This window comes from Hippichthys cyanospilos, chromosome 3 (assembly GCF_059441005.1).
Source record: "Hippichthys cyanospilos isolate Australia breed blue-spotted pipefish chromosome 3, RoL_Hcya_1.0, whole genome shotgun sequence".
NCBI lineage: Eukaryota > Metazoa > Chordata > Actinopteri > Syngnathiformes > Syngnathidae > Hippichthys > Hippichthys cyanospilos.
In genome coordinates this window covers 18,122,404-18,135,330 of record NC_142371.1, presented here as the reverse complement: position 1 = coordinate 18,135,330, position 12,927 = coordinate 18,122,404, and the positions used below count along the sequence as shown (strand labels likewise).

The 12,927-nt window shown below is 45.9% G+C and overlaps 1 protein-coding gene across 2 annotated transcripts in view; it reads left to right on the top strand.

Moving 5' to 3' along the window:
- Positions 1-12,927, top strand: part of atp1a3b (ATPase Na+/K+ transporting subunit alpha 3b) — a 29,288-nt gene extending 16,361 nt beyond the window's left edge. Inside the window, exons 3-23 of one of the 2 annotated variants that reach the window (XM_088409808.1) lie at positions 2,486-2,572; positions 2,979-3,038; positions 3,951-4,154; positions 4,231-4,344; positions 4,424-4,558; positions 4,625-4,742; positions 5,785-6,053; positions 6,132-6,330; positions 6,877-7,121; positions 7,205-7,397; positions 7,643-7,818; positions 7,902-8,038; positions 8,107-8,257; positions 8,505-8,673; positions 8,747-8,901; positions 9,357-9,480; positions 9,557-9,702; positions 10,347-10,477; positions 10,571-10,672; positions 10,763-10,854; positions 11,785-12,927. In XM_088409808.1, the coding sequence (XP_088265934.1) occupies positions 2,486-2,572; positions 2,979-3,038; positions 3,951-4,154; positions 4,231-4,344; positions 4,424-4,558; positions 4,625-4,742; positions 5,785-6,053; positions 6,132-6,330; positions 6,877-7,121; positions 7,205-7,397; positions 7,643-7,818; positions 7,902-8,038; positions 8,107-8,257; positions 8,505-8,673; positions 8,747-8,901; positions 9,357-9,480; positions 9,557-9,702; positions 10,347-10,477; positions 10,571-10,672; positions 10,763-10,854; positions 11,785-11,813 (3,036 nt within the window). In that variant the 3' untranslated portion in view covers positions 11,814-12,927. Of the gene's footprint in view, positions 1-2,446; positions 2,573-2,978; positions 3,039-3,950; positions 4,155-4,230; positions 4,345-4,423; positions 4,559-4,624; positions 4,743-5,784; positions 6,054-6,131; positions 6,331-6,876; positions 7,122-7,204; positions 7,398-7,642; positions 7,819-7,901; positions 8,039-8,106; positions 8,258-8,504; positions 8,674-8,746; positions 8,902-9,356; positions 9,481-9,556; positions 9,703-10,346; positions 10,478-10,570; positions 10,673-10,762; positions 10,855-11,784 lie in introns of both variants that reach the window. The other variant, XM_088409806.1, reaches the window with a different exon arrangement.

Here is a 12,927-nt window from a genome sequence, read left to right as displayed (position 1 = left end):
GTCACGTGCAAATGTCGCGCATCGGTCGCCATGACGACCAAGGTGGAGCTACTCGGTGCTGCCAGGTAGCGACTGACGCTATTTTTAGCGAGATGCCTGCATAATCGAAAATCGCCACACTGTTAAGAAATGATCTGCGTTTCCTATAAAATGGCAGAAAGGGGACACGCCCCTTCGAACACGCCTCCAAACTGCATACACCCAAAATAAAAGAAGTGTATTTAAAATGCAACAAGCTAGATTGAAAATCAATGTTTTGTAGCCCCCTCTTCCAAAGGAATCATCCGATTGCGTGCTAAACCTTGGCTATCGCTAACGCTAGCTCTGTTCAATTCTGTAAAGCAAATCAGATGCTCAAAAGCTAAATGAAAACTTGAACAAGTATATTGTTTCCTCCAGTAATTCATATTTTCCTAACTTTCGTAATAACAAAAAGGTAAAAACGTTCGCATTTTTCTAATCGCCCAATTACAGCAACATCCTATCTTCAACAGACTAAGCACCAACATATTTGCTGATGAATGGATATTGTCAATATAAAACCGACAGCGTACTGCAAAGTTAAATAGCGGTTCAAAATCACGTGTCATGGCGTCTTTTTTCTTGGGTTGATTATTTTAGTGAACATAAAAACAAAGTTGCATCGCATTAAAATGCAGCAGCAGCGGGGGGTGACTAGGCGGGAAGTGCACTTGTGATATCGTAACGTTTTAGTGCATGTAACTAATTCACGCTGATGAAAGATGCTCGTTTCAGCTCGTCTGGCCCGGGCTGTTTGATCAAGAACGATCAAACACGCTACACGCCGCTTTCATGTCGTCTGTGATGATAATACCGTTATCATGAATGACGCCTGTCTTTCTGTCTTAATGCAGCGCTTTTCGAATGGGGTTACATGAGATTTGAACTGGGTTCTTCCAGGTATCAGCAAAAATCTGTTTTTTAAAGCTGTGCCATTTTTCTTTTCAAATTAAGATAAAACGAATTAGAACATGAAGGCACTAGTTAATTTGTGTGATAGTGACGCCTTTGCTGAATGTAGGCCTTTAGTTTGTTACAATTGGGTATAACAAGTAATGGACTAGAAAATTAATTGATGACAATTTCAATAGTCAGGTAATCTTCTAGCGCTGTTGATAAATTTAGTCACAATCTTCTGATTTCAGCCCATCCCCAACAGTTTTCTCTGATTTCTTCAGTCTTCAGTGATAACATATCTGCTTATTTGATTAATCAATGGGATAATTGTTTCTCAAAATATTCCATAATGACAGCCCAATTAGTATGCAATTTTCCAGAAGATCTTTTTAGTTACTGAATAAAATACACCTAGAGATACCACTAAAAATGGTGTTCGTTAGTTGTTAGTTAACAAACAACATTTGAAGTTTCGTAAATCAAACCCGAATAGCGCAGCCCTCTGTTTTATTTTGGCTCCACCCCCCAACACATGTGATGTGAATGGTAAATTTGAATAAATACACATAAATTATACCTTATGTACTCTTGTTGTATCACAATTAATTTATTCAGCAGTTAAAAACTCGTGTGAATCATAAAAGAAAATTGTCTGTGAAAAGAGGCATGCATGAGAAGGCAATGACTCATGCAGCTCCAGGAAGAAGGGAGGCATTGTGACCTAACTATGGAACAGAATGATCTTTGGGTGGCCATCATGGAAAAAGAAGAAAGCAGCACTTGTATGACTGACAACTGATCGCACACGCACATGCGCGCGCACACACACACACACCACTATTTGATGGCTGTCATGTTGCTGAACCTTCAGGGCCGCAAATTTAGTACCCGCGGGCTATTTTAATTCATAAACGAGGACTTGACGAGATGTGAGCAGAGCAGGAAGACTAGCTGTCCACATCGCTGTCCGTTCTCCTTGCGAGCAAAAACAATCTAAAGCCCCTTGTCTTCCTTCCTTGTGTGTTATTAAATATCCTAGGTTGACTGCACCTGACAGAAATCTCTCAGGATTTTCTTTCAGATATTCCGTCAGACCTTTTACGAGAAGATAGCGAAAACGCTCAAATTGGGCTCTTTTATTGCCGATACGTACCCGCTTTCGAAAAGTTCCTTCTCAAGGCCGCTTCACGTGGGTGTGTACCGTACTAGGGATGGGCATTTTATATATTACATATTATAATATTTGTGATCATGAGGAACAAATTCCGTTTGCCTGCTCAAATCCTGGAAGCTCTCAAGCGGTCCTGTTGGGACTGGGCAGCCCTGTCTGGCTTCACCTCACTTAAATTCACAGAAAAGCATTATTTTGCCCATCTCTATTATGTGCTGATGTCATCGCCCCCTGCTAGTGATAGAAAAGCCCCCCCGCTCCCGCCTCCCCCCCAGTCCCACCCGCGCCCCAAAAGGGACACAAGCTACTATTTTTGCACACATAAGGCATGTATCAAACATATGTGTATGTCTGTAGTATGGCCGGTCAGACAGTTACCGCGTTGCCACCACACAGGACAAAGATGACCGATCCCCCAAGAAGAAGAAGGGGGGGGCCACGGCAACCAAGGACATGGACGACCTGAAGAAGGAAGTGCCCATTGTGAGTAACCAAAAAAAGAAAAAAATACTACTCAGTTGTGCTTTACATGTTTTGTCCCCCAAAATGAATAGACTCTGTCACGTTGTGGGAAGAAAATGACAGTTTAAAAAAAAAAAAAAAGTTGCATTTTTTTGATGGTAAGACTTATCAGGAAGTCGCCACTTTGATGCCGCATCGCAGACTCAACCTGGCTGCCGCGATACGTGCCGTCAGGTGAAATGCATGCTTGGAGAACATTTCAATTTGAAAGTCCCAAGAGCTTCCAAAAAGTCTCCTGTTGCAACCAGGAACAATTGTTAAAGATATATGAGCTGCATGCATAAAAATATTAAACAAGCTGAATTCGTGAATGTTTTTATTTATTTTTTTTATTTTGACTGACTCTAGTATTTTTTTTTTCTTTCAGACGGAACACAAGATGTCCGTAGAGGAGGTGTGCAGGAAATACCAGACAGACATTGTTCAGGTACAAGAAAACACGTTTTCCCCTGTTGTCCACTAGATGGCGGTAATATTCATCAATCCAGCAACTACCAGTAGATTTCACTCGACTCAATTATATTTACACAGCACTTTTGTAACAACCGCATCTGTAACAAGATGTTGTTCATAAAACATGCTGACATTTTTTTTAATGATAATACAATCATCAATAATGACGTAACCAAGCCTTTTCCGCGTAAAATCAACAAGAGCTTGCTTTGTTTTGGCTTTAAGGACATAGGTTCTTTTTTTTTAACTACATGTTGCTACTGAGGGCAAATTATCCTGCGTCTTTTGAACTACTAGTGCAGCATTCTAGTGAGGACCAAATCTACACAGACCTTAAATTGGAGATCAAGAATACTAAAATGCAAAAGTGTAAGACAACCCAGAAATTTCTTGACAATTATTTGTTCAATGCAGCCATCAAATCAGATGGCCTTTGCTGCTTAATTCCACACACGCATTCATCAGAATGCCACGTTTGCATATTTGGCGAGCGCAAAGAACATAAGATAAAACGTGTTGGATAGAGTCTCCCTTTTAACGGCATTTCATACTCTCACGCACGGACTTTGAAAGTAGTGAGCCGATATTGACTAGAACCGCAACCAAGTCACTAAAAACGTTGACAGTGGAAGCCTAGATGCTGTTAATCGATGGCTTCATTCACTAGTTGCTTTCTGCCAAATAGTGAGCCAACATGGCTGGCTGCGTTAATGCATTTCCATTCTACAGTAGTGCAGCGGCCTAAAAAGCTGGCATTGTGCCATCATTTGATTAGAATAAGCATCAGAATTCCATTTGTTGTCACTGTATGCCGTCCGGCACAAAAAAGAGAGAAACATTTACCAAAACTAAATCAGGCTGCCGTTTTGTCTGCAAACGACTTTAGGGACTGACCAATGCCAAGGCAGCAGAGTTCCTGCTCAGGGATGGCCCCAACGCACTCACCCCGCCTCCCACCACCCCGGAATGGGTCAAGTTCTGTCGCCAGCTGTTTGGCGGCTTCTCCATCTTGCTGTGGATCGGCGCCATCCTCTGCTTCCTGGCCTACGCCATCCAAGCCGCCACTGAAGACGACCCCGCCGGAGACAACGTGAGTCGCGCGCGAGCGCCGCACGCGCCGTCGATCATCTGCCCGCGTAACACATTTGAACATCTCGCCGCCGCAGTTGTACCTCGGCATCGTGCTCACGGCCGTGGTCGTCATCACCGGCTGCTTCTCGTATTTCCAAGAGGCCAAGAGCTCCAAAATCATGGAGTCTTTCAAGAACATGGTGCCCCAGGCAAGGCCCGCCCAAAGTCCCGTTTTCAAGCCTGATTTGAGTCCTTACGGGAGAGTTCACGATGCGCGCTCCATTACAGCAAGCGCTGGTGATCCGAGAGGGCGAAAAGGTGCAGATCAACGCGGAAGAGGTGGTGGCGGGAGATCTGATCGAAGTCAAGGGCGGAGACAGGATCCCCGCCGACATCCGAGTGGTTTCGGCGCACGGCTGCAAGGTAGAGACGCTGCAATGGCGTTTGACCGCCAGCCGGCAACCTCACGAGGCCCTTTCGCCCTATTAGGTGGATAACTCCTCCCTAACCGGGGAATCGGAGCCTCAGAGCAGGTCACCCGACTGTACCCACGACAACCCCTTGGAGACCCGAAACGTGGCTTTCTTCTCCACCAACTGCGTGGAAGGTACGATGGTCAAACATGCAAACTTTTTTGGGGGGTTTTCCAAACACATTTTCGGAGATTCTATACCGTAAAGCTCACGTCCTATCAACATACGGAGTTAGGCCTTTACTTGTGGCGCCGTCCTGATCCGGTATTGGTATCGGCCAGAATTGGATTATCCTTTTACGGCCGAAATCTAGGATATTTGCACTCGTTTATAAGCAGTTGTCCAGGTTCTGCTTCTGCTTTCCCACAGGAGTCATTTTTTCTTATATACAGAATACTGTTACTATTGTTTTGACTGAGTCCCTTCTAAACATTTCATCCTGAATTAATTCTAAAAATAAATAAATAAAAGTATGCATTATTTCCTGGAAAAAAAAATATTCAGATGTACAATAATCCAATATCCACCGATGGGTCTCGGGAGGCTATTAAAACAATCATTCGAATAAAAAGAAAATCTGGTTTATTATATATAAAATCATGCTCGTTTCTAATTTGATTTAAAATGCATGTAGCCGGAAACTGCTTTTGTTGACGTTCATCTTTCTGTGCGACGATGACATAGCGACAGAAGAACGTAAATGAGATTCCCAAAAACAACTTAACATTCATGACTCCGCCTCACCCTGCCTGGAGGCTGTAATGCGTGTGTGTGAACATTTTTACAAGCACAAGTGCAGAATTACAGTGTCGAGAGCGATACTGTCATTATTGGTCCTTTTTAAGTTGGTAAAATAGTCTCATATCTGCATTTAAATCATTTTTTTTACTTTATGCCGCTATGGGCACAGGACCAAATCTAAGAAAAAATTGCTAACAATCTCAGAATCAATCACAAGTGCATATGTGCAGTAAGATCATCGATACAGATTTCAGTATACCAATGAAAAATAAATCATTGGCCTCATATCCGGATTCATGAAAAAAAAAAAATTGCAGGGACATACAGTGTAACTCCACGGAAAGGGGATGTTTGCCATTTTACAAGAGCGTTTCGTGCAAACGGGGGGAAAAGTCTGAAACCCTCTCAAAGAACCGCGTCCTCGTCCCTAACCAGGCACGGCGCGCGGCATCGTCATCTGCACCGGCGACCGCACGGTCATGGGTCGCATCGCCACCCTGACGTCGGGCCTGGAGACCGGCAAGACCCCCATCGCCAAGGAGATCGAGCACTTCATCCACATCATCACGGGCGTGGCCGTCTTCCTGGGCGTCACCTTCTTCATCCTGGCCCTCATCCTGGGCTACACCTGGCTGGAGGCCGTCATCTTCCTCATCGGCATCATCGTGGCTAACGTGCCCGAAGGCCTGCTGGCCACCGTCACCGTGAGTGCGGCTCGCCCCGAATCCCATTCTTCTTCCATACGCGTCGGGCTTAACCCGAGGCGCCGCCCGTGCGTCCAGGTCTGTCTGACCCTGACCGCCAAGCGTATGGCCAAGAAGAACTGCCTGGTGAAGAACTTGGAAGCCGTGGAGACGCTGGGCTCCACCTCCACCATCTGCTCCGACAAGACGGGCACCTTGACCCAGAACAGGATGACCGTGGCCCACATGTGGTTCGACAACCAGATCCACGAGGCTGACACCACAGAGGACCAGTCCGGTCAGTGAGAATATTTGCAGGAATTCATTTCCGAGGCATTTACCTTAACTATGCCGGCAACGTTGCTAGATACATCTATGTTTTTTTGTGCCCCCCGCCCCCCAAGGTTCCATCAAGAAGGCCGATAACCGATATTTGAAGCCAATAATCATTTTCACTAAGAGGTGAAATATCGGTGTCAAAATCTTTTCAGTCACATGGACGAGAATTCTCATCTAAAACAGTAATACAAATAATAAATAATTTCTCGTCGTGCGTTTTATACGAAGGGTAGCGGACACCCTTGACTAGTGCTAATCTAATATTAGGCCAATTGAGCTGAGTAGTGATAACTGTGACCATTTGATGGCCATACATACTACACAAACGTTACATACTTGTAATTGAAAGTAAGGAAATGAAATCAAATCTTTCATCTAATACCACCCGTGTTTACATACACACAGCACGCAATAAATGCTTATTATAGGGGGCACCCTAGAGCTCACCTTTTCCAATAATTCAACCACATATAACGGCAAAGGTCACTTTCGTCTCCCCCTCCAGGCGCCTCGTTCGATAAGAGCTCGGTGACGTGGCAGTCGCTGGCCCGCATCGCCGCCCTTTGCAACCGCGCCCAGTTCAAGGCGGGACAGGACTCTGTGGCCATCCTCAAGCGCGACGTGGCGGGCGACGCCTCCGAGTCGGCCCTGCTCAAGTGCATCGAGCTCTCCTGCGGCTCCGTCAGGGCGATGCGGGAGAAGAACAAGAAAGTGGCCGAGATCCCCTTCAACTCCACCAACAAATACCAAGTAAAAACCGCTGTAGTTTGACTCTCGGGAGGAAATCGCCCCGTCTCAACCTCCCCTGGTGTTTTTTTTTTTTCCCGTCCTAGCTCTCCGTGCACGAGACCGAAGACCCCAACGACAACCGCTACTTGCTGGTGATGAAGGGAGCCCCCGAGAGGATCCTGGATCGCTGCTCCACCATTTTGCTGCAGGGCAAAGAGCAGCCCATGGACGAAGAGATGAAGGAGGCCTTCCAGAACGCCTACATGGAGCTGGGAGGACTGGGGGAGAGAGTGTTGGGTAAGGACATCAACTGGGAGAGAGAGGACCCTTCAGCCACTCACCGTCATTATTACCGTAATCCCCCAAATATAAGACGCACTTTTTTCTCCCAAAATGAAAGAAAAAAAATGATGGGCGTGTCCTATAAACGATAACTTAAAATGGAGCTTACACGCACCCCCGTTTGAGAAGCTATTTGGAATCTTCCACTTCCGGGAAGAAATCCCCGAGAGCGCGCCAATGTATTTTCGTCCCCCCTCCAGGCTTTTGCCACTTAATGCTGCCAGAGGACCAGTACCCAAAAGGTTTCGCCTTCGACACGGATGACGTCAACTTCCAGACTGACAACCTTTGCTTCGTGGGCCTAATGTCCATGATCGACCCTCCCCGCGCCGCCGTGCCCGACGCCGTGGGCAAGTGTCGATCTGCCGGCATCAAGGTAGAGCCTTTTTCCGAAAAAGCCGAAGTCTCGCCCCTCGATCCGATAAGTTGCTCCACGGCGTCTGCTCTCCCTCGTCTTAGGTCATTATGGTCACCGGAGATCACCCGATCACGGCCAAGGCCATCGCCAAGGGAGTGGGCATCATCTCCGAGGGCAACGAGACGGTGGAGGACATCGCGGCTCGTCTCAACATTCCCGTCAGCCAGGTCAACCCCAGGTAGGACTCTCGGATGCACACTTGGAGTTTTTGCAAGACCCCTAACGCCGCCTCTGTCTTTTCATTAGGGATGCCAAGGCTTGCGTTATCCATGGCACTGACCTGAAGGATCTCTCTCAGGACCAGATGGATGACATCTTGAGGAACCACACCGAGATTGTCTTTGCCAGAACCTCCCCTCAGCAGAAACTGATCATTGTAGAGGGCTGCCAGAGACAGGTACTGGCCGCGAGCCCCAGATTGGCCACAGTACACACCCCTTTTATTGAAATCACAGCCTGTGTCAGAACGTGACATGTTTTTGTTGTGTTTTTTTAAATCAAGTAAATAACGCTCACAAAAAAGAAGTAACTGCAAATAACCACCAGTATAAAGTCTTGCTGGTTAAAAGCGCAGTACTGAGATGAGACAGCAGATGGCAGCAGCGGCCTAGTGAACTAGCCCTCATCCTCCGCATCTTTTCCAGGGTGCCATCGTGGCTGTGACGGGCGACGGCGTCAACGACTCTCCCGCCCTGAAGAAGGCCGACATCGGCGTGGCCATGGGAATCTCCGGCTCCGACGTGTCCAAACAAGCCGCGGACATGATCTTGCTGGACGACAACTTTGCCTCCATCGTCACCGGGGTGGAAGAAGGTGAGCGCGGACGAGCCCCGTCGCCGTCCGCCATCGACTCGTTTCCTCATCGCCGCCGCCGCCGCTTTTTCAGGCCGCCTGATCTTTGATAACCTCAAGAAGTCCATCGCCTACACGCTGACCAGCAACATTCCAGAGATCACGCCCTTCCTCCTCTTCATCATCGTCAACATTCCGCTGCCGCTGGGCACCATCACCATCCTCTGCATCGACCTGGGCACCGACATGGTGAGCGCGCTTGGCCTCTTACTGCGACTCCGTTCGCATTAAGACTTCCGAAACGGAAAATGCATTCGTAAATGATGAATGAAAATTTGAAGGTTTTCCGCTGCGGCGTAGTGCGGAAAACACGGTAAATGAACTTCAGTCAGTAATCGGCGGCCCAAATTTTTCTACCATAAATCAAGTTCTCCGAAAACGTCAAACTAACAAACTAAATCGTTATTCACAACCAAATTTCATACATTAGTAAAAGTTAGACTCTTATAAAGTTAAGTGAAAATGTAAATAAGCACTCTCTTGGCGCTAACAGTTTTAACTTGCTTCATTTTTTTTAAATAATTGCCAAAATGCCAAAAATCGGCGCCGAGAATAGCAGGAAAGATATGATTTTGGCTGAAAAGTAGCTAGCTGACACGCTATGCTAACAGCACACATAAAAAGCAAGTCGAATGTTCCATCAGGTGCCGGCCATCTCGCTGGCCTACGAAGCGGCAGAAAGCGACATCATGAAGCGCCAGCCCAGGAACCCCTTCAGGGACAAGCTGGTGAACGAGCGCCTCATCAGCATCGCCTACGGGCAGATCGGTGGGTCCGGCCCCCTTTTGCTCACGCTTCGCTCGGCTTTGGTCTTAGCTCACGCTTTTTGGTTTCCGCCCCTCAGGTATGATCCAGGCCCTGGGCGGCTTCTTCTCCTACTTTGTCATCTTGGCCGAAAACGGCTTCCTGCCCAGTCGGCTGGTGGGCATCCGCCTGGACTGGGACGACCGCTCCTGCAACGATTTGGAGGACAGCTATGGACAACAATGGGTACGATCCCCTTTAATCGTCAAAAGTTTTCCAAAAAGTCCAAACGCTTACGAGAGCGGCCAGAACCGCGCTCTTGGAAACGGCACCGAAAAGATTCGGAAACCAAAATACGACAGAGAAAGAAACGCGACGTACCAAAATATTTCACCGATCGGTGGCACTCAAAAGACAATATGTACATGGAGGCAACATTTTTCGAGGGCGGAGCTAAATGGTGGCCATGCCCCCCCACACACACACCTTGGGGAAAATGTTGGTGTGTGATTTCTCTGCCATTCCCACAATCATCCGCTTTACTGCATTTATTGATATCATTTATATCATGTATTACCCCGATACAACTTCTGTTAGCTGGGCGTTAGCTTACATGCTAACACTTAGGCCCTTGCTTTTTACTAGCATAGGTTAGCCTAGAAGGCTAGCGTGGATTCAAGACAAGGCAATGCCACGTCACTTATGTAACGCATTCCATACACAAGGTCATTGAATGTACCTTTCATGGTGAAAAGTTGAAACTTTTCACTTTCAAACACCCGATTTTGCTCTCGCCGCCGATGGGCTCCCGCTCTCGCGCGGCCAACCCGTCGGATGCCGATCGATCGGTCGGCCTTGAGATGAATTTCCGCCGACGTTTTGGCCGGCAGACGTACGAGCAGAGGAAGATCGTGGAGTTCACGTGCCACACGGCCTTCTTCGTCAGCATCGTGGTGGTCCAATGGGCCGACGTCATCATCTGCAAGACCAGACGCAACTCCGTCTTCCAGCAGGGCATGAAGTCAGTGCGGCCGGCGCCGCGCCGCGCCACGCGAATGAACCCTCGTCCCGCTTGGGCTCCCTTTTTAATCCTCTTCCCCCCTCCGCCCCCCAGGAACAAGATCTTGATCTTCGGCCTGTTTGAGGAGACGGCCCTGGCCGCCTTCCTGTCCTACTGCCCGGGCATGGACGTGGCCCTCAGGATGTTCCCCCTCAAGTGAGACTGGACTCGGAATTCTCATTTTCGGAATCATTCTCTCGGGAAAATCCTTTGGCCGAGTTAAATGTTGTACGTGTGTGCGCGCAGGCCTTCCTGGTGGTTCTGCGCCTTCCCTTACAGTTTCCTCATCTTTGTTTATGATGAAATTCGAAAACTCCTCATCCGCCGGAACCCTGGAGGTCAGTTTTCATATCTTCTGCCTTTTACGTACTGTCGCTTTATTTTTTTATACATTTTTCATTCATCATATTTTTTTTTTAATTTTATTCCAGTTTTTTTTGTATTTACAAGAATGTTCACAAAATCAGGCTTATATCTCCGAAAATTAAACAATATATATATTCTAGTTAATCTTTTTAAAATTATATTGTAATATGTGGAGGTAGTTTTGCCACATTCATAATGCTGCCACATAAGCCTGTTTTTTTTTTTTTTTTTTAATTGCATCACTGTTTTATTAACATTGTTTTCTTAATTTGGTGCGTTTTATATTAAATGTAATTATTCTGTTTTCAAAACTTCTCATTCATTCTTGAGATTATTTTTTTGTTTGGTTTAGGTTATATTTTCTTTATTATTCATAGCAGCTTAATTTTATATACAATTTCTAGTGCGTTTTATGTATTTCAATTATTATTTTCCCTTATTTTTTAATTACTCTTTTTAGTTCACCATTTTATTCTTTTTAAAAAAAAATTTTCTCATTCATTCTTGGTTAGTTTTTATTTAATTTCGTTTATGTTTGGTATATTATTCATAAAAACATATTCTGCTTTATTTTACATTTTATTCTTTTTTTGTGTATGATGTCATATTTCACAAATTATTTTACCGTTTTTTTAGTGACTTTTTATTCTTGCATCAGTTAATTGAAATTATTTTCGTGCGCTGCATTTTTTCAAAACTTTCTTTTTGGTCTACTTTACATTTAGTATATTACTTTACATTTAGTATATTATTCATAACAGATTTATACTCTGCTTTACTTTGTGTCTTCGCTCCAATTTCACTCATTTATTTAACCTTCACTTCATATTTTGCATGAGTGGTCTCGTCGCCGAATTAACGTCAAATTTGCTGTGCTTTCTTTGTTGTTTCCGCTCATGCAGGTTGGGTGGAGAAGGAGACATATTATTGATCGGCGGAGCGTCTTGTTGCTCAATCCCCCCCCCCCCCTCCCCCATTTTCCCCTTACTTCACCCCTCCCTTTGAGAGAACCCCCCCCAATCCCTCCCTCCCCCATCCAAGACGAAAACATCAAGGCTTTGAAGCAATTTTCATCCCGATTGCCCCAAAGATTCAAAACAGCAAAAGCACCTTTACGACTTTCAACATACACCCCGCCCCCCTCCCATTTGCCCCGCCCCTTCCCATATGATAGTCTTTGCATGTGTTCTTTCACTGCTGTGTACATAAACCAGTATAATAATATTAATGATATCTACCAAACGGCAGCTGCATATTGTCTTATGTAGATTCCAAGGAGCCGACTCGGCTGAAAAAGGGCCACCCTGCAACCCCCCCCCCCCCCCCCCCTCTCCCTCCCCCACCCATCCACCCCCCCCCCCCCCCCTCCACACAAATAGCCATCACACTGACTGACACCCACCTGCCTCGCAGTGTTGTTGTTGTGTTTATTTTTTGAAATATGTCAGGTAGGGGGACTGATTCACTGATATGTTTTTTTTATTCTATTATTATTATTATTATTATTATTACGGAGGGGTGGGGGGGCACACCAAGGCATCCCACACTCCCTTTGGTCTCCCTCCTCCCCCCTGTTTGTCTCTTGTTTGTGTACACTGTGTGACAGCATTGTTCTTGTTATGACTATGACCCCCCCACCCCACCACACACACACACACACACACCCCACCATCAACAATCTGTGTGCTCTAGGAAATCTATATAATTCTATACTGAATTAAAAAAAAAACGACACCCTGAAAATAAAAAGATGAGAAATGTTGAAGGAAAAAAAAAAAAGAAACCAACATTTTTTTTTTTCCTGTACTTTTGGCCCGTTTCCAAATGGACGTCACTGGTGTAGGTGTGCGCTATGATGATGATGTCGATGATGATGTGTGAGGATGAGGATGAGGATGACGGTCCTGGTCCGCTTGTGTGAGTGCGTGCGTCTCAGGCTGGCTGCTTCAAAGGTGGATCCGAACCGAGTCTACTACTAAGAAAGAACATGTGTGTCAAACAAATGAAAGAAACACCAATAAAACATCTAGAAACATTTAATACAA